General features: G+C 31.9%; 1 protein-coding gene across 4 annotated transcripts; it reads right to left on the bottom strand.

Moving 5' to 3' along the window:
* Positions 1-1,908: 1,908 nt before the first annotated feature.
* On the bottom strand, positions 1,909-24,210 carry LOC148619353 (vacuolar fusion protein CCZ1 homolog). 4 transcript variants are annotated; one of them, XM_088579160.1, is made up of 13 exons: positions 23,995-24,210; positions 20,879-20,976; positions 20,134-20,224; positions 19,173-19,295; positions 18,397-18,483; positions 17,080-17,255; positions 16,305-16,445; positions 13,543-13,688; positions 12,695-12,809; positions 10,992-11,009; positions 8,785-8,934; positions 2,998-3,125; positions 1,909-2,060 (listed from the first exon to the last, which is right to left on the bottom strand). In XM_088579160.1, exons 1-13 carry the CDS (start codon positions 24,067-24,069, stop codon positions 2,005-2,007), a joined length of 1,404 nt encoding a protein of 467 aa, XP_088435286.1. In that variant the 5' UTR covers positions 24,070-24,210; the 3' UTR covers positions 1,909-2,004. The 4 variants fall into 4 exon arrangements, with proteins under 4 accessions (XP_088435286.1, XP_088435287.1, XP_088435288.1 ...); XM_088579161.1 differs by having other exon boundaries at positions 8,785-8,931; XM_088579162.1 differs by lacking the exon at positions 10,992-11,009.

Below are 24,210 nucleotides of genomic sequence, written 5' to 3'. Positions count from 1 at the left end.
ACGTGGTGGGGGCATATGAGGGTAAACAATATGACATTGACCTTCAATTACCTAAGACCAATAGGATTTCAAATTGTAAGGAGGACAAAATATGCACTGATTCTGTTGGGTAAAGTTCTATCCTGTTAATCAAGGATGGCCATGGATCCTCTAATTCAAGGATGAACATGGATCCTGTTCATCACCAATGACCATGGATCCTGTTAATCCAGGTAAAAAAAGATGTAACCTTAAAAAAACTATGAACTTGTGACCTTTACATTTACCTTAAAGCCATAAAGATTCAGTGTTCTCAGGACTAAGCATGAAATAAGTTTGACAAAAAAAATCCCTTGAAAGATGTTGATTCTAAAGTGCATACAAGGATGTGTTCTTTACCTTAAAAAATCAGAAAATTTCAGATAACCCAAATGACTCAGTAAAAAGAAAAAAAATGCATGAACTGCTTTAAGAAGGACTTGACCTTACTTAGTCCACTTATGTCAATTTCCATAGGTTCCTATGCTAACTGCACCACATACAATGTGTGATGGAGCTTCTACCCAAGTTTAATCTGAAGAAGACTATATATCATCTAGTGCAGTATGTATACATTAATAGCCATGAAAATATCATGTATGAGGTTACTACTTCATAGTGTGACACTGACTTTTAGAAATCAATGTGCTAAAAAAATAGAACAGGAATTTTTCAGCATTTGCGGAGTGCAGCATGATACACCTTCAGTACGGTGAACTCTGCTCACTTGGGACCAATGTGAACAGAATACTAGTACATGTATTAGTTTTTGGCACACTTAAGCATAGGGACTTCTAGTTCTTTATGAACAAAACAACTGGTATGGACACAACATAGCACAAAATTGGAAATTCAAAAGGTGAAAACTTTGTTCTGTTTTAAGGGTACTAATAAAAAACTTTTGCCTACAATCTATATGACAAAAAATGTAAGAAATGTTATTCTGATAGAAAAACACAGGCAGAGACTGTCGTGTGGAAACCAATAAAAACTATTCAAAATTGGACCCCCAAAAGGTTGATTTTTATTTTTTGGGTGTGACCTATTATGGTGCCTTATAACTAGAAAACTTGATACCTAAAATCTGGTTTAAAAAACACAGACAGAGATTTTCATGACAAATCTAATTAATTCATTTTTTTCAAAATCAGACAAAAAAAAAAGAAACTTCATTTTCTGAGCCATGGCCACTTTGGCCCCTTATAACTGGAAAAGAAGAGATATCTGAAATCAGATCAAAAATAAAAAAGTTGATTTTTTTGGGGTGCAGCCCAATTTCATACCCCTTAAATGCCAAAACCGATCAAGTTTGTCACGTAATAACTTTCATAACAGAATTTCAAAACAAACACATTGACATCTACCGGTAAATCATCAAAATCAGATTAACAATAATTTTTTCTATCAATTCTAATGACAACATCTATTTCCCCCCTGAGGGTAGGGCAAAATCTTCCAAATTTTTTTTTCTGCCATAACCCAAGGAACTCTGTTTAAATTTCAAAAAGATAGGATAAGTTTGATTAAAGTTATTATAAAAAAAAACAAATGAACAGATTGGGCCTACAATGGCAAGGCCACTGCCGCCACCAACAACAGGATGATATCATTATTCAATAGAAAAAAATTGCAGTGGTATAAAAAGGGGGTCTACACACAGAACCCATATTTCTATTAATTCAGTAAGTTACAGTGACCATTTAATGTATAAATAAATAAAATATGATTCTCTGGTTATACATGTTTGATGCACATTTTTTACAGCAACATAAAACAAATGCACTAAAATTCGTGCAGGACTTTTTTGCTTACCTTCTAAAATTATATTGATTGAAGAGTAGTGTGAAACCTAAAGTTATATCTGTCTTTGGCTTAAACGACTAAAAGGGATAAAATACATATTTATTGCACTGAGTATCTCACAGAAATAAGTTACTACTTTAAATACAAAAAATGTATTAATACATGGTCAAATTCATTGATCATCTAATCCAAGAAGAAAATACTGTTGAAATGACTGGCACACAACCTCTTCACTTCCTCTGAAAAAAAAAACAACAACAAAGTTATAAATGTTAGCAGAGTTACTAAAAAAGAGGAGGTACAAGAATAAACTAGAAATATTGTAACCTCTCTCAAATCCACTGTTTCCATCTGGCCTAGGTAGGAACAGTGATGTTAAATTACAACCTCTAAATTGCTTAAATCGTCCTTTGCAATCATCCAAACTTGCTTAATTCAATCCCATTTACACATGTTATCCAACCTTTGAATAAAGTTTCATCAAAATCATTTAAAAGTTCCACTTACATGGAACGAAGACTGATGAAAAGGGAACCACTGGATGGACATAGTGAAACCAACATAAAGTTGCATGCATTATCTTGCTAGGTATACCCTACTCAGGAAGTTGATATTAGACAGCATCCTTCTCAACTGTTACAACACTGAATGCAGGAATGTAGTGGACAAATTACAAGAGCTGGTTTCAATGTATGCCCCATCAATATAAAGCCATACACCAAATTTGAAATCAATCCATTCATGCAGAGCCAAAATAATTGTGATGAAATTCAGACTGACTGATAGACAGACAAGGTGATTCTAAATACCACAAACTCGTTAGGTGAGGATATATACCCTCCCTTCAAATATAATTTGCAAGTTGTAAGGTATAAACTAGATATGTTATGACAGAATTCTTAAAAAAAGAAAGGATGATATTTTTTTTCTCTAAATGAAAATAAATGATAAAACTTAGTTGAAATGATGTTTAAAGATGTGAATGAGCAAGAAGATTTCTAGGTTAAGTTCAATAAAGGAAAAATGTATGTTCTCAGCTGGCACACACAATCTAATATCTCCCTTTATCACCCTTCATTACACTCCCCCAATATCAGTAATGCATACAAGAAAACTAAATGTCAGATAATTGATGAAAAAAAACTATACAGATGAATAATTCTTCATGAATCTTACCATTTATTTCAATTAGATTAGCATTTTTCTGGTTGATTACAACATAAAATTCTCTTTGGTCTGATCGTTTACCAACAACCCAATTGTCTGAAGCAGTTTTTACTATTGTTTCTCCATCTTCTCCATTTCTGCCAAAAAAAATATAAGACAAGTTGTCTAATACACCTCTCAATCAAATTTACATCATTGAACTGAAGAATTATACAAATTTCTTCACAACGAAAAATATCTATAACTGACCACTTGTAATGCGTCTATGGTTTTAGATAGTTATCTAATTCAGTGCTCCAGAATGGATTGTATCCCTTACTTTTTCTGCATAATTGAAAAGCTACTCTCTATATCATATATGTTTTATAGTTATAAGAAAAAATAAAAATGTAATTAAAGAACCTTGGTGAGCATGCTCACATACCCCACGTGTCCCAATGTTGAATACTAAAGTAAATTTCTTCATAACAGATATACAAGTAGAAGGATCCCGATAAAAAAGGACTAAAAGTGCTTTTTTAGGCTTTAGACCTTTATCTTCTAACTAACTTCTGTTACTCAGAATGGTAGTTTAAAACTCCAGACTGTGATTTCTTTGAGTTTTAGTTAATCCAAAGTAAATATCATTGTAGGGGAACAAAACGTATACTTGACCTATAACTTATCATGGTGAATTTATATACCAAAAATCATGTCATAATCTGCAAGCATTTAGAAAAAAAAAGCCAGAAAAACGGTTATTTCTGTGAATTTAGCCATTTCAAAGCCCAAAATATTGGTAAAAATCATTAGAGCAGAACCAACTACAGCCTTGTCCTGTAATTCATCATGATGAATTTAAATACTAAAAATCATGTCAATATCTGCAAGGGTTCTGAGAAAAAAAAGTCTGGAAAACTGTTATTTCTATAAATTTTATAAAGTTCAAGGCCTGTAATTTCGGTAAAAATCATCAGAGCGGAACAAAACATAAACATAACCTGCAACTTATTATGGTGAATTTATATACCAAAAAATCATGTTAATATCTGCAAGCATTTAGCAAAAAAGTCTGGAAAACGCTTTTTTCTGTGAATTTTGTTAAGTTCAGGGCCCGTAATTTCGGTAAAAATCATCAGAGCAGAATGAAACTTAAACTTTACCTATAACTAATCATGGTGACCTTTATATAAAAAATCATGTCAATATCTAGAAGCGTTTAGAAAATAAGTCCTGAAAACTGTTATTTCTGTGAATTTTCTTAAGTTCAAGGCCTGTAATTTCGATAAAAATCATTGTAGCCAATTGAAAGTTGATCTTGACCTGTAACTTATCATGGTGAACTTATATCCCAAAAATCATGTCAATATCTGCAAGCGTTTAGAAAAAAAGTCTAGAAAACTGAAGATGGACTGACGGACTGACAGACGGACGGATCAAAAACATTATACTCTTCGCAACTTCGTTGAGTGGGGTATCAAAATGTTAAATTTTAACAGAAACAAGCATTTTGAGAGTATTACAAAACCGTACATAGTCCCCTACCGGCTACAGACCCAAATACTATGTGCATCATCAAGTATGAATGACAGACTGAGGAAATGACCTTGATTTTAAAACTTTGGAAAAATCAGCAAAGCAGAATGATATTGAAACTTGATCTGTAACTGATCAAGGTAGACACACATACCAAAAATCAGCCCAATATCTGCAAGCATTTTAAAAAGAAGCGTGGAAAACTTAAATTATGGTTAATTCAAGGGCCATAACTTGGACAAAAATCAGCGGAGCAAAACGAAATGTGAACTTGATCTGTAACTTGTCAAGGTTCACTCATATACCAAAAATCAGCTCAAATATCTGCAAGCATTTAGAAAAAAGTATGGAAAACTTAAATTTTGGTAAAGGATGAGGGTACATAAGGCTCTGTAGCGCCTACAAGAAGAAATGAAATTATCTCCCTTTATTAAACTCAAAGTTGGCTCATTTTTTTTAAATTAAAAAAAATTATTTCATTTTTATTGTTAATAAAATAATAAGAAAAAAATTATTTCTGTTTATAAAAGAAACAAACAAAGTTGTATGCAAATTCAATCAGTATATGTTGAATAAAGTAAAAAACAACTACACCTTAGTGTTATGTTTTACACAATCTGTTAGACATATATTGTAACAAGATACAGAGGAAAACCTGGTGATACAAGTATGATGTATCAATTTTTCTCATCTGTTGTGTTGATCTGTGTGTGTGTGTTTATCAATTAAACACAATATGTTACCATATCATACGTGTAATGTTAATATTTCATAGTTTTGCATTCTAGAATTAGCCAGACAAATGTTTTATGTAGCGTTTTTTTTTGTCTGCACATGAATTGAGCTTTGAAGCTTCAAATTAAGGAGGCATATACATTAATTTATCTTCAGTGCCCGAAGTAATTAAAATTAAAGTCATCGAGTCTCAGAATATGTTCCGCTGAAAACAGAATCAACAGAGATGAGGCAAATATACAAATTACGTGCTACTGTTTCCTCCTCAACTACATGATAACACTGCATGAGTGACAATATATCATCATAACCAGTTAAATGTCACTAATCTTTCTCGTGCTTAACTACAGACAGACAGACAGACAGACAGACCCCTGAGCAATGTGTTAAAATTTTTCTGAGCTGAAACAAAATAAGCCTGTACATGCACAAATCATTTTTGATAAATTTATCAACACTTTTAGTTAAATCAACAATTTCTATAATATTTGCAAAGCTTTAAAATATATAAAAGAGAAAAATAAAAATGAAACATTTTTTTATTAGAATTAATGATTACAAATAATGCTAAATTAATGTTGGAAAGTTAGAAATAAATGCATCTATATAGGTATTAAATCTCCCGCTATCGGCCGTTTTTGGCTGGAGCCTCCTGACATTTCCTCATACATTCCATAATCTCCAACAATCTTGTCCGTCTCCTGGTGGGAGCTTAAATCCTGTCGCTTTTGAAATTTTCGGTATTCATCAGTCAAAATAATGGGGATGAAACTGGGAAGTTAAGAAGCCCAGATGTAACACACTTCAATTTCGTATAAAAATAACGGAGGGTCTCCTTTTGTAGAGTTTTCCGAACATTAACATCAATGTGAACCATATCTCCGCTAAAATGCATGAAAGCTTATGGATATTCATACCACAAGACATTAGATAGTTCACGGTCATGCTTATTTTACCTGACAACCTACATGTAAAAGGCATTGTCGCACCCCATCCAATCCACCACCTCTGACACGCCTGTTTTTTTCCTCTCAATATTTTCAAGAGGCGGATAACAAAATTTTGGAGACATGGAATGAATACAAACGTAACACAGGTTGCAGCTGACTAAAATAAAAGACAACTTCATTCACATAAAATAGAGACGCTATAAAATTTGCATTAAATATTCGAAAAGACTACAAAAAGCTGAACATCAGACAAAAATTCGCATGACATGCCGGACCGCACAGATCTCATATATGACCAGTTATAAAAAATACTAAAACTACATGTAGGCCATTAAACACAGATATTTACACATGAACATGAAGGAATTACATGTACATCCATGCTCCTCCTGAGCGGTGCATCAAAGTACTTCCTTAGGTAACACTTTTGATATAAATACAGGTATTTTAAGTGTTTACATGTTTTTTGGCGTAGGTGTACACTAAATATGAAAGAAATGTTGGAATATTGACTTTATATACTAGAAACTTAAGCAACAGGATTTTATACACACCAAGTTGCGTACAATTTACCAGCATTTTGTATAAATTAAATTTGCAATATTGAATACATATAAGGACATGTTTGATGTGTGCACATTTTAAATGTATATGTATTGAACATTTTTTCCTGGATAAAGAAAGCTGTGTTTGAAGAACTTTGTTATAAAGAACTGTGCTTAATCATTGCGATAGATAGATACCCAGAGCCTGGATCTTTTTACAGGCAAACAAAGCAAACAGTTTTTGATTTTTCTACTTTCAAATAAAAACAGGAGCGAGTAAAAAGTTTTATTCGCGCTTGATATTATAACAGTGTTTCCAACTTTGCCAGATCGCCTAAGGAATTAAAATGCGTTTCAGCATTTATCACAAACAAAATTATCTTTAGACAGCGTGTTACCTGTTTCTATACACTAATGCTTATAGAAGCTTATTTAAAGCCTCTCATGTTTGTACAACGTTCGACGCAAAAGTAAAATCATAATGTAGAACAATCTTTTTTCGATGAGATTTATACGGATATATGGGCAAAAAAGTATTGAAAACTATTGTATTCAAATATTAAATCCATAGAAAAAAATCCCACGCAAAGGACAGTAACGCTGTTCAAAGTATATGAATGCATTCACTTACATGCATGCATCTTCATAGCAGTGGCTATATCAAAATTCGACTTTATTTCATTCTTTGCATAAAGGTGAGAAAAAAGCTCTTTAATAAATACATCTACATCACTTGCTACAGTATAATTAGGATTTCAGTGTATATTACACGGGTGGCCAGGTGCTTAATCATGTGACAGTAAGGTAGGTCACATGATACATGTACAGGTAAAGTACGACTTAGTCATTTTAGAAGCGATTTTAAGCGTGATTTTTGATGGTTTTTTTTGTTAAATTCACATAGAGATCCAGCGTCAACCAAAAAGTCCTTTTTCCTGTAGAAAGAATTTTTAAATGCACACTTTCAGTTTCAATCTTTTTTTGGGTAACGCTGGATCTCACTATAAAATAAGAGGCAGAACAGTGAAAAAATGCTATTTTATTTAAAGAATAGCCTTCCAGGCAGTTTTTGTGCATTCCTTTCTGTATTGTTACTCTTTAAATCACAAACTGAATGCATAAAATTGAAAATTTACAATATGTATTACATTATTACTTAGTTTTCTTCCGAATTGAAGTTATTTTTTTTTACCAATTATTTCAGTAGGCAGAACAAGGCCTTATGGACCGTCATCCTTTTTCAAAGATCAAGGGCCATAACTCGAACAAGAATCAGTGAAGTGGAACGAAACGTACACTTGATCTGTAACTCATCAAGGTTAAATGACATACCAAAAATCCACTCAATATCAGCAAGCTTTTAAAAAAAAGTGGGGAAAAACTTCAATTTTTTTTTCTGGACTTATAGACGGAAGGACGGACAGATGGAGTGCAAATCTAAAGTCCCTTTCGGCTAAAGCCAGTAGTAGCCTAAAAAGCAATAACATTTAGAAAAGTCCTCAAACAACGTCCCTTCTGTTTAAACCACTGTAGCATGTACAATCCTTGCATCATAAAATATCAGGCTTAATGCCATTGATCAACCCGGTAGCATATGTCGCTACAATTGATCAACCCTGTAATATACCTTGCTATAACTAATCAACCCTGTAATATACCTTGCTGCAATTGATTAATCATGTAAGATATGTTGCTACAATTGATGAATCCTGTAACATACCTTACTACAATTGATCAACCCTGTAACATACTTTGTTCTAATCTCACTTATCAATATTGTAACATACCTTGAAAGTACTTATATTTTTTTGGATTGTTATATGCTGGTGCATTGGTTGCATTTCACTATATCCAGTCTTTTTTCCATTGTCATAACTAATCAATCTGGTAAAATACCTTGTCATAACTGACCACTCGGGTAAAATACCTTATCCTAACTGATCACTCTGGTTAAATACCTTGTCCTAACCGACCACTCTGGTAAAATACCTTGTCCTAACTGACCACTCTGGTAAAATACCTTGTCATAACTGATCTATTCTGTTACATACCTTGCCATATCAGAACTAATGTCACTGATTAATCTTAAGGTGTCCTGAGGAATGTTTACAGATGGCACTTTTTTATTCTCTGTGTGTACTGTTGTTTTCTGAGCTAAGTTCATGTGGTTAAAATAGATGTATCTGTAAGGTGGGTCACTGCTGAAAGTATATTGGTTTTTAATTTGTAAAATATCTAATAATGCTTATGAAAGTTCAAATCTAACTTTATTTTGTGTTTTTTATTTCAGTGAATGTTTAAAGTGTAATAAAATAGAAAAGTCAAGACACTATCGGCACTTATTAAATTCATAGTAGTTGTAGTTTATATAATATTATTTTTATGCCATTTAAAAATAAAAGGAACATGAACTTCTGTCAAAAGAGCTAGTTTCAATACACATATTACTTTTAAAATCAGTGTACAATTGCTGACTCATAGATTGAATCAATAATGCACAGACGATGCTAAAAGAGATTATCTTTTAAAAATGACCACTTCTACTTTTTGGCATAAATCAGGTCAGACTTAAGTATCAATACATATAAAATACGGACATTGCCAATGAACCTATATTGCAGAAAAACTCATGTAACTAAGGATGCTTTTTCAATCTACATATAATCTACGTATAGGCATTTCTGCATACAGATGTGTATTTTGGTGAAAGCCTTACATTCATCTCACACTCAAAATCAACCAAATCAAGAATGATATCTTTTACAAAGTGGCATTTCCATGTACAATCTATATAATTTTACATGCATGCATGAATCCTCTCCTGTCTGATATTTTTTTCATACTGCTACTCAGGTACTGTACCAAAATAACAACCATTTACAGTTACAACTGTTAAGTCTCATTTATTATAACCTTTAAAACATGGAGACCAAGCATAGAGCTAGATCACCACCATAATTGCCAATGAGTGCAATACACTCCTAGTGTTTGTAGCAATTCAAAGCAAAAGAATTAAAAAAAAACATTGAATGAACAAAAGAAGAAAAAACAGCAACAATGAAAAATAAAAATACAATAATGAAAAAGACCAGTTGATCTATTAAGTTAAACATTACAACACCAGTCTAAGGTCAACAAACACGATTCCAATCAATGGATGAGATCAGTTATTATGTCTAAGGTCAACAAACACGATTCCAATCAATGGATGAGATCAGCTGTTTTGTCTATGGGTCAACAAACACAACATTCAAAATAGGTTGAGACCAGTTGAGCTCTCTAGGGTAAAGAAACACAACTGAAATCATTTGCTGAGAAAAGCTGAATTCTCACAGTTAACAAACACAACCGCAATAATTGGATTAGACAAGCTGAATTCTCATGATTAAAAAACACAACCCCAATCATTGGATGAGACAGGTTGAACTCTCACGGTCAAGAAACACAACCTCAATGATTAGATGAGACAAGTTAAACTCTCACGGTTAATAAACACAACCCCAATAATTAGATGAGACAAGTTAAACTCTCACGGTTAACAAACACAACCCCAATAATTAGATGAGACCAGCTGTTTTGTCCATGGGTCAACAAACACAAACACCCAAAATAGTATGAAACCAGTTAAGCTCTTTAGGGTAAACAACACACAACCCCTATAATTGGATGAGACCAGATATTTTGTCCATGAGTCAACAAACACAACAACTAAAAAAGGTTAAGACCAGTTAAGCATTCTAGAGTAAACAAACACAATCCCAATCACTGGATGAGACCAGTTGAACTCTCTGGAGGCAACATCCACAATACATACCATTAGATGAGACCAGTTTAGCAAACACAAACCATATAAAAGGATGACTACAGTTGCTCTGTGTAGTGTCAACAAAATCTTTTTTTGACTTTATGGTGAAAAGGAATTCCAACCTCTTACGTAGGAGTAACACAGCCCCTGTACAGGACAAAATAATGTGTCCTTACAATTTGGGAATTTAAAAATGACACTTACTGAGACATGGTGCTTAGTAAAAAGCTTTAATTAATTATAGGCAATACATAGGTTATTCCCCTTGAATCAAAGGATTATCTTTAAATAAAATACAAATAAAAAGCATTTTTAAGCATGTTATATATGGTCACATTTACTTAATCATAAGCCTAATACATGCAAGTCAATCTGCTAACCAGCTAAATATATACAAACCTTTACATAATATAACCACTATGTTCAAAGCACATTTACATGAACATTGTTTACCTATTGGTTTCTTTAATCCTGAAAGGTTTAAATAATTGTTTGTGAATCTGATAATCTATAATTCTTGAACTAATATGTCGGGAAAATAATATTAAGCAAAAGTCTTGGACAAAAAAACTAAACCAAAACTTCATGAAGCAAGTATGATTCATTTTAATTTATCAGATGACTTTGACACAAGTTTTGCATTTCAATGTTTATCTTTTTTTATAAAAGTTTGAAGAACTTTGACACATGCCCACACAAAAATTACTGTACAATTTTTTCCAATAGATCCACCAAGCTCCACAAAAGGGCAATCATTCGTTCCTCTCTTACTAACTACTACAGACAGGCCTTTCTGACATTATTCATATCTAATGTGGTTTATCCATTAAATAATAGCACCTAAAACATTCACATTTACCCAACTTTGCAAGATATTGCAATTTCTGAGAGGGCTAGCTGCAACATCTAGAGTGAATTTCGGAGGTTAGACATAGTTTCAGACCTTGAAGGTCCACATGCATTTCTTCACTAATACTTTTTATTTTAGTTTGGACTTGAGAACCCATCTTGAAAAAGGAACCACTCATCAAAATTACTGGGATTCATCTCCTTCCTTATTGTAATATTATGTATGGGTAAGGTAACATCCATGAATATGATCAAATAAAACCAGTGAATGAAATTCATACCTAACAAAAAATGCATTAAGTCTCAAATTATTAACATCCAGTTTTGAGTTAGCTTTACAGTGGTAGGAGTCAAACTAGAGCTTGCCTTCATAAAATTACTATGTTCTAAGCATACTTCCAGCTCAGCAATTTACTTCATCAAAGCAATTTAAATACTAAATAACATACTTTTATTTTTCTAATTCTGTGAGGGCTGTTATGATGTCATCTGGATATCAAAACATGATGGAAATTTTTCAAGTGGTCTACAAATTACCAATTTATTTCCATTTATGAGCAGGCTTTGTCCATATATTAAAATGATGAAACACCTCATTAATTTATTTTTTCAAATTAAGTGAGCACATACAGATCTTGTACCATGTGACTTAACTTTCTAATAGCTTAAGTTTCTTTTTATTACATTTTCAACAACCAACAGACAATTCAGTTAGACAGCACTTTTCTCCTGACCACTAAAATCCGCTATTTTAAAATTGATTTACTGCCATACTGGTATGTGAGCAGATAAATTGGTTCAAATAGGCTTTGCACTTTGGTGCACAAGAACATTTTAAACTAGAAGAAACATGTGCATTGGACACCAATGCCATGCCATCCCTGAATTAAAAGGAAAATTAAACAGCAGGTGGATATGGCACAGAGCTAAAATTTTTACACACAAAATAATCAATCATACTGAGTTGGAGCAAAAGATTGAAAGTTTTCTAACACAATTCAAATTTGAATTTCAAATCATTTTGATGAAACAGGGGGTTGAGTCCAATACACTTAGTACAACCCATCAAACTGAGGCTGCACACAAAAATTCAAATTGTTCTTATGAGGTTTTTGATACTTTGTGCCAAAAAAATTACTGGACAGATGTACACCAGACTGTGAGAGAAATAAATGACCCTGATGACTAAAAGTGCAGACATAAAGATTTATGTGGATCATATGATACCTGTAAAAATGCAATTTGCACAAATGCATTATTTCTTCTAAAATACAAATAAACAGAGAATCTACAGAACGATATCTTACCTGGCACTGAGTCTTTTAGAGTACTGTTCACCAATATCTGATGCTAGTTGTGTTAACTGTGGTCCTAAGAAAGCATCTAATTTTTGGCAAAGGTCAAAGGTCAATGTTACAGACACTGAAATAGGAAAACAATAAATAATATATAAAATAATAAAAAAAAAAAAATAAATAAATAAAATAAAATAATAAAAAAAAGGTGTCCTCTGGTGCAAATATGGGATGCCTAGCCCATAACCAGATCTTTTACAAAAATTGTAAAAACCTAAATTCTGAACAACATGCATATCTCAATATAGTACACTGCATTTAAAAAAAGCTTTTGACTTGATTTCAACTTGACAGCATAGGATTTCACGAGAATCCAGCACAAAATATAACAGTTGCAGACAAGGGTTTTCAGACGGCTTACAATCTACAGATATATCGGTACCATCTGAAATTTTGTTTGCAATGGAATATGCAATGCATTTACACACCTACAGTAAACATATAGCTATTGTATTTTAAAGGTTTACAATAAAAATACTTCTCTGTCTAAGAATCAGGCAAAATGTGTAAAAGGTGAAGCACACAAAGAAAAAAAATGCACAAATTTTATTGTATCATCCAAGTATTTATACCTCATAACAGTTATCTCCAGAAATAAGTGTTTGTAAAGATTGCAATTTACTTGAAATGCACAATGGAAAAAAATTGCAAGACACTAGCGTTTTTTCCCTATATAAGCAGTAAAAAAATATCTACATCACAGATGTTTCAGGATAAATTTAAATAGCTGGTTGTTTTTTAGATGTATTTAATATATTTGAGGCAACAAGTAAGAGATGTGATCCACTGAGATAACTTACCATTAATTAACATACAAACACTGGCATTATGGGCTCTGTACACCAGTAAATAACATTCCTCATTTTCTTCTGATGTATTTAAATAGACTCTAGGTATTTTACCAAGATTCTGTTCATCTTTAATGTCTGGTGGTCCTGTTATAAATCTATGAACGAATACTAGTTATTAATAATTTTCTGTTGTAGTCTGAAGGGACTTGTTTTCAAAGGCATAGTTTTAATAGTTTGTAAAACTGTCATAACTTTATTGATTTTTGATCATGATAAATTAAAAAAAAAATTTAAACAAACATTGATCAACCATGAACAACCATAAACTTATAATAGTGTTTTGAAAAAAAAAACTAAAAAACTTAATAAACTTGAAAATCTTTATATTTAATTAATGACACTAGGATACAACTAAAATAAATAACTTTTAGTACTTGATAAAAACATCTGACTGTTGAGCTTAATAATTACAAAAACTAAAACTTAACGTGAAGATTCATTAAGTGAATGCCGCATAGCGGTAACTATGTGCCATCATAATGTCAAAGAAGAAAAACAGTACAAAACTGATTATTGATTGTACCGCACTGATCTCGTCTTTAGCTTCTCAGCTGTTAAAGTTCAACAAGGACCAGTTTATATCAGTTATTTTCTATTACAATTTTTTTTCATATTCTAATGTAGTATGATTGTGTGTTACTTCCATTTGTTAATTGTTTTGATATTGAATTTTTTTTCAAGATAAATTATCATTGAGGAGGGAATCCTTGAAACTTTCGACATACATGTATCATTATATTACGAGTTGATGTATCATTCTGTACAACATGAACTTTTTAAATTAACTTCCTGATTAGTTCAATCACTCTGACATACAATGAAACTTGTGTTATCCTGCAAACAAGTATTCAAGGATCCTGTATATTCCGACCTTCAGCGATCACCAATTTTCAAGCTGATACTGTCATGGTTTTCTCACCCAATATTGTGAGTAGACAGGTAGTTTATAGAATTTAATATTTTTGAAGAACTAAGGTAATGTCATGCTGAGAACTACTGAATAACATGGGGAGACATGGGTTCTATTAGTAGCGATTTTATGAAAATAAAACAAAACAGTTATTAACTTCGAACAAAGGTGATTATAAAAAGAAATTGTTTACTGCTCTCTGTAATAACTTACTCACAGAGATCACAAAACATGGCAATTCAACCAATACTTTACTGCACATGCATGTAATGCATGTATTATGATCAAACTAGATATTGAAATCAAGACATGTTTCCACATTCCTCATCCATAATGTAAGATAAGTGTTGTTCAGTCCAATTCCGCACTTTTGCACATAATTGTTTCTGGTAAGCATGAGACAAATGACAGATTGTTTATTGAATTGTGGTAGTTTATTTTTTTATTATTACATAACATGAAAATATGATCTTGGGTCCTAGGGAGGATAAAAAACAGAAGTGCCAGACATGCATTTCCTCCTTCGTTTGAAATCAAAACAATCAAGAACTTAGTGTCAAAAAGAGACCCCCTAGACTCAAACCCAACCTTATTTGCTGTATCCACTTGATATGATCTCTTTCGTTTTCAGTGTATTCTTTGCTTATAACAGATATTAGTTACAACCATTTAAAAAATGAGACAAGACAACCCTTTGTCTGGCTTTCATAATGTATACTGCCCTATGCCAGATCTGGAAACATACTTACTTTTCATAATATATACTGAATATGTATACCCTGGCTGAAAACACACTTTGCTTATTATATAATGCCTTATATTCAAACTGGAGGCACACTTACTTTTCATAATACCTGGTATACATTCTCCTTTACCCAAGCTGGAGACACAATTACTTTTCATAATACCTAGTATATACTCTCCTTCATCCAAGCTCGAGACACATTTACTTTTCATAATACATTGTATATCCATGTACTGCCATATACCCAAGCTGGAAACTCACTTGTAAACTTTTCATAATATATATACTGCCCTATAGCATATACCATATGATACATTTAGAAACAGATTTACCTTATAACAGAATAAATTAAATCCAATTAACAATGATTATTTCATCAGGAAGTGTCTAAACACTTCGAAATGCAAGAATTGATATAAGAAAATAAATTACATTTCTTTACACTTTTTGCCAAGAAATTCTGTAAACAAATAGAATAGGAATTACCAAAATCTAACCAAGGAAATACTGAAGGCATTAATTCATAATATTCAGATATCAAGCAGGAGTACAGGAGAACAAGTGATAATTAAGGAGGGACACAATTAATGGTCCATGTTAGTTTGCTAGAAATTTTATCACTCGAAAAAATAATCTAATTTGTTGAAAATTTATAAAGAAAAAGCAAGTAATATTTTATGGTAAATTAGTTAGACCACAAAGCACAAAGGTCAACATGTTTTAAAATCAGGGACTATATGAGCATAGTAATATAAAGCCATTGATAGAAATAATTTTAAATTTTTAAATTAAAATAATTTTTTTTGGCACCTATTTTGGCTCTAATTTCTGAAAATTGGTAAAAAAAATTAGCAGTTGGTGATTTTTCTGGTGACAGAATTTTGGAAGCCAGAGCTGCCCCTGCCTATACCCAAGCTGGAAACAAACTTACTTATTATAATGTATACTGCCTTATACTGAGGCCTGAGACACACTTACTTTTCATAATGTATACTACCCTATATCCAAAATGGAGACACACTTACTGCCTTGCAGCTGAGCAAGGAAAACACTTACTTTCCATAATGTATACTGCCCTGGACCCGAGCTGGGGAGAGGGTTGTGCTGCCTTGTAATTCTTGTTCTAAATGTGTAGGGAACAAACTGGTGGTTAGGTATCGGTACATGATTCTCATATCTTCTTGTTCTAAACCACTCCTGTCATACAAAAAATAAATCAAAACATGTCAATGCTAATGTTAAAGAATACTATATTCCTTCATAAGAAATTCATGGGCCATTACCCTTATAAAATAACCTGATATGTAAAGTAGGTCAACTTTAAAAAAGAATTGCAAAAATTAAAGTTGAGAAGGTTTATTTTGGCTGTTTTTCAAATGCTTTTTTTTCAAGATGTATTTATTTTCATAAATTTAACAATCAGTAATTACTAAAAAAAAAATAAGCACCCGCAAATATGCATATTAATTGTCAGTCACTGTAAGAATCAGACAGTGTGTGAAACATGGTATGAAAAAAATCATCATTTTGATAGTGTAATTTGACTATTTGCACCATCAGAATTAAGGAAAACAGACAAGAATTTTCCATATCATGCTGGACCTTTGAGTTACAATTTCATTGAAAAGCACTGAAAATGAACATTTCAAGGGCAGATAACTCTGTCAAAAACCTCATTTTTCTAAGATTCTGTTAAAAAATGTCTACGCAAAACCAGTAATGCAAAGATCAAATAATGGTCTTTTCAAATAGAGACAGTATCCTTGAGTTCAAGTTTCAGTGTTCTTAAAGATAAAAAGACTATTCTTAAATATTGTTTTTATCTACTTACCAGACAAGTTGGTCATTATATAAAAATGCTGTATATTTGACTGCTGAGAACTGAGCTTCTAATAAGTTAATAAAACATTGTACTCGAAGGAAGGTATTCTTGTCTAATGGCATGAAATGTATCCCACAGAACATCTCAAGTATATCACAAAACTGGGGTTTTAATGTTTGCAGATACTGAAAATTAACAAGTTCCATACATTCAAACTTGAACAATGTATGTGACAAATACTTAAAAATTTTATGAAAACAATCTGTCCAGGTAATACAGATACAATGTCCTTAAAATGCTATGGGTATAAATTCATAAATACAACCAGTAATATTACAGTATAGTTAGTCTAATTAAATGATCTTTATGGTAATTTGTAATGAACAAAGATTACAGGATTCTTGTGAAACATCAATGCATAATAAGTTGTGTGATGACTAAAAAAATTCAAAAAGTTTATGTTGGCTAAAATTAAAAAAAAAAAAGTTGTCTTTAAAATTTATGTCACAAGAAAAGATATGTTTAAGACTTTATTTTTCTCTGAGTACAAATTTAGAATTAATGTTTCATAATGAGTGAAAAGTGAAAATAGCAAAATATTAACTCATTATAAGGTTTTATCTTGTTTATTAAATATACACATATTTTTCTCTATTTTCAAAATTTATTCAGGACAGGGCGATCTATTGCATTGACCCCATAATGACCTTTATCTAAGCCTTTTGATTGGTTGAACTTTTTTTTAAGCGCTTCATTGAATTGGAATTTACACACAAAAAACTTGTGTGTAAAAACGTACATGTGACTCTCGTCTGCCAATTTGTAAACATGGAGCAGTCAATTTCCTATTCCTGGTTGAATGGTTGTCTCTTTGACATATTCCCCATTTCCATTCTTTATTATATCTCATAGACAAATTAGGTAATAAAAAGTTATTAAATGGGTTGGATGCTATAGACCTTTGGTACTGAGAATGATCAAGTGTTCTCTTGCACTCGGCCGTTGATCATTCTCAGTACCTCAGGACAAATATTCTGGTCTATTGCATCCAACCCATTTAATAACTGTATAATATTAACTCATTTAATTTAATTTTAACATCAAATGAAATGAGCCATGATGAGTTCGTTAAGATGTTGATTTAATAAAGGAAGTTGCTACTTTGTAATATTAAAGTTTTATGGGTTACAAAACCTTTTGTCTATGATTTCTTCAGAATATTTGACCATTTAACATCCACTATGGCTAAACCACCAAACCTAGAGAGTCATAGACAAATCATATTCAGACCACCTTATCTGATAAAGCAAAATAGTGAGATCTTACCCTGCTATAGAAATGTTCTAGTCTTTGTTTCAAGCACTGTACATCTCCATTCTTGGACAGGATGTACTCAAATGTTCCATTAAATAACTGAAGAAATGACAGCAAACAATAAGGTATTACAGTGATTCTGTTTAAAATGAAATTGATCATGAATACAAATATTTGCTAGATATTTATCATGTTATGATGAAACAACTTGATACTTTATTTTTTTTTCTAATCAACAATACATATAATTATGAATTTCTAGCAATGGTTGAATAAAAAAAACCAAAAATTAAAAAAAAAATTTGTGTCATGCCTCCTTTAAATGCAGCCACAGGCATGTGCAATTAAAATAAAAACAAAGGATTAATTTTGTCATAGGGGTAATGAAGCGTAGTTTATTATCTCATGATTTAAACATTTGGTAAACAGTCTTGGGGTTCATATGTTATTCAAATTATGTATGCCTAGCAATGTGGCATACCTGTTAACCCTCCCACATTCGGGGGAGACTCCACCAAAATCAATGAAAAATTAAGAACCTACCTCATGGTTTCTGCTTTAAATATTATATTTTCTGTGAAAAATACTAAATAATTGAATTTTTACATACAAAATTGGTTTTTACATACACTCCCACATAAGACAGTGTCAGTGGGGAGAAACTCCAACATGAACTGTTCATAAGGTTAATAGGTATGTATGTGGACATCAATATCAACAAATTTTTTATCATAATACTGGCACTTCATAATTTTTCACATAACATCAAAAGTTAAAACCTTCTCTACCTGAAACATCCGATAAGCTTGTTTAAGTAAGGCCTCAAAAACACAATCTTGTAGATCTTCTTCCTTGTATTCTACAATAGGTTGGCTATCTTTTGTTTTCTCTGTAAATGGTACACTTACAGTCTGAAAGTATATACAATGTAGTGCCTTTGTTAGTTCTTAAACCTCCTTTAAAGTAATCTTAGTGATCAATACAACTTTGATATTAATCTTATTTTCAAATTTTTGCAACTCTTATAATAATTCTTTTGCAAGTTTTTTTAAACATAGGTTAAATAAATTTGTTTTCCATAACATAATTAATCACCCTTTTTATGTAAGAGTAGCCATAAAACATATTCCCTCCTTCTCCAGGATGTACATGACTCTTTTAATCACCAGATAATGTTTTCCCTTCATTTAATATTTCTATAATTTTATAATTTTATAATTTAATCACCTACGGTCAATTCTTCATTTACATTATACTTCAACTTGAGATAGTTAACTATCATATTTGTGGTAATTCATATTTTGCAGAAAGCAGTATATCTCACTTGATCACTTATACTGTGAAAGTACTATTGTTTGTGGGGTACCAGTTAACATGGTTTTTGTGGGTAGGTCAAACCACGAAATTTGGTTCCCAATGAATAATAGATTCTCATTAATGTGTACACTGAAAACTTCAAAACCATGAATTCAAGAATCCATGAACTTGTGTTTCTCCCCTGATCCATGAAAATTGGTATCAACAAATTAATGTACTTTCACAGTATGTATAATATGATTAAGGCTTTGCCTTTGAGGAACAAAGCTATTTGTACTCAAATAAAAGAACAGGGTTCAAACGTCCCCATGTAAAAAAAGATGCATTTCAAACTTTAATTCACTGAAATTTTCTGTCCAAGGGCCATAACTTCTGTAAAAATCATTCAACCAAGTTCAAACAATGACCTCCTATTAAACTTTCACCATTTACCATTATAATCCAGAAATTTGTTTCAGGTTCAAGAAACAACTGTCTGGTCTTCTGTGTATGTAAACTTTGGCATGGCTTATCTGAGAATGTCCTGAAAATATTTTTCACAAATTTTAATCATTCTTCATTCTTTATCCTTTCTGATTTCAAGAATTAAAAGCCTTATTGACATACATATATTAATATGGACATAATTTAAATGTAGAAATTCTGTAATTAACAGAATTTACCAGCAAATTAAAGGAAATATTACAAAAAGTAATGAAGAGTGTACAAAAACAACCAGTATTTTAAGTTTGAAGTGAGTTTTATACCAATGTGTGTACACTGCTCATGCTCTCAGTTTCCAGAAAGTTAGAATTGTATATTCCATGTTCGATTTCTATATGTAAAGCTTTCTTGAAGTGCTTTCTGCTCTTTAATTGATAGACTCAAGCGGAAGAGGCAATTGGTCCTTCCATCAAGGGGCCCCTTCCTCTTATGCTCAAAAAGTTGGTTTATTGTAACTATATAGAAAAAACTGAAAATCAGGAGAGTGGGACCCTAAACTAATTGGCATCCCCATTCTTGAGGAGTTCTGGATCTGCCACTGCTTTTGCTATTCCTGTCTTGGTTTTCTTGACTTTAGACTTCAGACCTGTAAATGTTGTTCCTTTATTCAATGCTTAATTCAAATTATTTTATTCTTTAAAAAATATAAAAGTATGTACTGGTAGTTATATAATATTATCTATAAGATACTTACTCTGTAAACTTGCATATAGCTTCACATAATCCAATTTGTTTTATCTTTGTATCTATGTCTGTATTTTTTGGATAATAGTACATTATTTTTTTTTCTTCCTGTAAGTATATAAATATATGTATACTGAAATAAAGCAGTCTAAACTGAACCCTGAGTATACTAGAAACTTGCATTGTACAACTTTTGAATATATATTTCAATGAATGTTAAGGTATTTATAGCAGGAAAAAGAGTTAACTTCAGGGGATAATGTTGATCTTTCCTTGCTTGAATGACCATTACCTGGTGAAGTACATTGTACTTTAAGTGTTTTTAAAAATAGACAATCAAGAAGGAGATATAAATTGTCCCTTAAACCCATGTGTACAATGTTGATCCAAATACCTATGAAATAATAGAAAATTTTAATTCTTGTCAACAGTCCAATTAACTATCTAAGACAGCTCATTAGTTAATAGTTATTGAGTTGTAGAACAGCAAAGTACCTCCATAACCCTAAAATCCCATGAACCAATCTGCACTGAAATATGAGCAGATAACTCCAAATGGGGGTGCTTTAATGCATGAATTTTTTCTGTCTCATATGCCACAGAACATCATATAAAGTATCAATATTTTCATAACTTAAACGATTATTTCAAGTAAAATTGATGAAAGGAATGGTTGATTTTTGTTTTTTTTTTGGAGTGAATTTTTAAGACCGAAGACCACCAATGATCCCTTGAAGTTATCTATTTTATTAGATGCAGACTGTCTTTCCAAAATACAAAATGTTTATCCTCTATCAGCTGTGTGAGCAGAATATACTCATTGTGTCTCACTGAGTGTTTACAAGTGTATATGACTAAGGGAAGGGTTCTAATGACACCTATTTGTGTATTCTTTGTATTTTGCCAAATGCACTATATCTTAACAAGTTCTGTGTTACAGGGCTGCTCATTGACCCAAAGTAGTGCTCCTTTCAGTGCCAGAGGGCTGATGCATAGGCCCGTCAAACACTTGTTATTTCCTTGGTATCACAGTAGCAAGGCCTTTGTGACGAAGAAACATGACATTAAGAGGCAAAAAGGGGAGGGTCCATAAAGGAAAGTTTTGGTAGTTCATCAGTCATTTTATTATATATATTTTATTATTTACTTGGCTGAATGACTGGCAGGCTTAATGTCAACAAGTTTCTCTCTGATGCTGTTATATGTACTGGTTAGAATACAATTAACACATTTTATGGTAAAATATTATCTTTATGAAATACTTATATACATGTACCCCTTTAGGGCTAGTCAAGAAGTTACATGAATTCAATATACAGTGTACATTCATGAATTTAAATATGATCCTTGGCTGACATGAACCTCAATCAATTGTTTGTCTTTTAAGACTGCAATTGAGCCGTTATTCGATTTGTAGCAGTTGCTTGAAATAAATGTTTGATTTTTTATTTTTGACATATTTTTTCTATTATCACTTTTTCTATGGAACTGAAGGCCACATGTCTGGTCCTATTGCTTTCATCCAAAAAAAAAAAATAAAAAAAATAAAAGGGAGTTGTTTTGTTCTAGGCATGCCAAACTTGAACAGGAAGCTTATATTGGAGATCAACCAAAATCATTTACAATGTTTGCTCCATTTAATAAAGCTACACCAAATTTTGAAACAAACCCATCCATTGGGAGCCAAGATAATAATGGATGGATAAGGTGGTTCCAGTCTTGTTGAGTCAGGATTTAAAGTGATAAAATAAAATAAAAAATAACACCAATGATTACACAGATATCGGCCACTCTTTTTTTATCTTGAATTTTCAACTTATTATCTAAATTTTTTTAATTCAAAAAAGAATGGCCAATATAGAGTTCCAAACACAGATCATAACTTACTTCACTTCATTCGATAAGATTAACAATGTACGTCAATTCTATAAAAACATGACACAAATGAAGTGATAGCAATTAGAAATGATACGTTTTTTAACCATTGTACATTTATTTTTGTCAAACTTAACTGCCCCTAACCAAATAATCACACTTTTTGCTAAAACAAAAAAGTGAAGTGCTCGACCAAAAAAAAAAAAAATAAAAAAATGGTTAAATCTTTGGAAATTTAATCAATTGTAAGATAATGTAAATTTTAAAACCTGTCAAAAGCTTTCTTAATTTGCTAGCTATACCCCCTCCCCACAAAAAAAAAATTAAATAAAAAAATGGTGTGATGGGTAGGACTCGCCATGCATGTAACATATCTGTCTTCTAATGTTTTCTTTGCGCTAGAAGTCCTCTTATTCTGCATTACATGTGAATGTATGTACATTGCAGTAAAATTATGGCCATGGATGTCTGCAAAGGGAGATTTTTGATAGAAGTGGTCATATATTTTGAAGCTCATAAACCTTTCATTAAATGGAAAGCCAATTGGATGAAAACTAAATAAAATATTATTTTTACATGTATCAGGTGACAAGCATTGTAATGTTCATGAAATCATTTTGGTCTGATAGTACTCACTGCCCATATTATGTTATTTTAAAAATAATATATTAAATGTATAATATAATTTAAAAGTCTACTACAAATGTAGGTACAGTGAGGCAGCATCATTTTTTATTCATTTATTTTATTTCTTTCAAAAGATCCTTTCCTGTCGACAGTGTCATTTGCTTTTTGTTCATTTACGTTCACATTTCTTTTATTGATTTTTTAATGTTTAATGTTTAGCTTAGCTGCCCTGTAAATATTTTCAGACTTCCAATGAAGGGAAATTAAAAAAATGGTAATGGGAAACAAGTGCATGGTATTCATCCACCCTCTTGATGCCTCTTCTCCAAGACAGCATTGTAACGTCATACAATCATTGCACGACAAAACATCATAGAACACAACAGCTTGGAAAACATTTCTGAAAACATTTCTTCAGGAAAACTGGCGGTCAAAGGGTTAAAGTTGGACATCACATCAAGGATTTATATATTATATCTTTATTTGACTCCTTGGTCACACCAAGAAATAGAATATGTATACACATGTGAATGGATTAAAAAGATTACACTTAAATAACTTTTCAAATAAAGTTATCAGACATAAAGCTGAGTATTGTCTAGTTTCTGGCATTTACTAACAAACCTCTCCTTCTCTTGGTCCATACTCAGAGTTGAAGACAAAAAAGTTCAGCAAGCTGATTCCCCCTTTCACGGTCATCTCCGGAAAAAGTTGTGGTTCTACATTCGAGCAATATTTGGAAATTAAAACTTTTGAGCAAATACTACATCCAAAATCAATCGTGTAAAAGAGTTAAAGTGATAGCAGTCCAAACAAATTTACTTTCATATTAAGCCGGAA

The sequence above is a fragment of the Perna viridis genome, chromosome 4 (genome assembly GCF_037379345.1).
Source record: "Perna viridis isolate PV_CMFRI_1.1 ecotype Kerala chromosome 4, ASM3737934v1, whole genome shotgun sequence".
Classification (NCBI taxonomy): Eukaryota; Metazoa; Mollusca; class Bivalvia; order Mytilida; family Mytilidae; genus Perna; species Perna viridis.
This window is presented reverse-complemented; position numbering and strand designations above follow the sequence as displayed.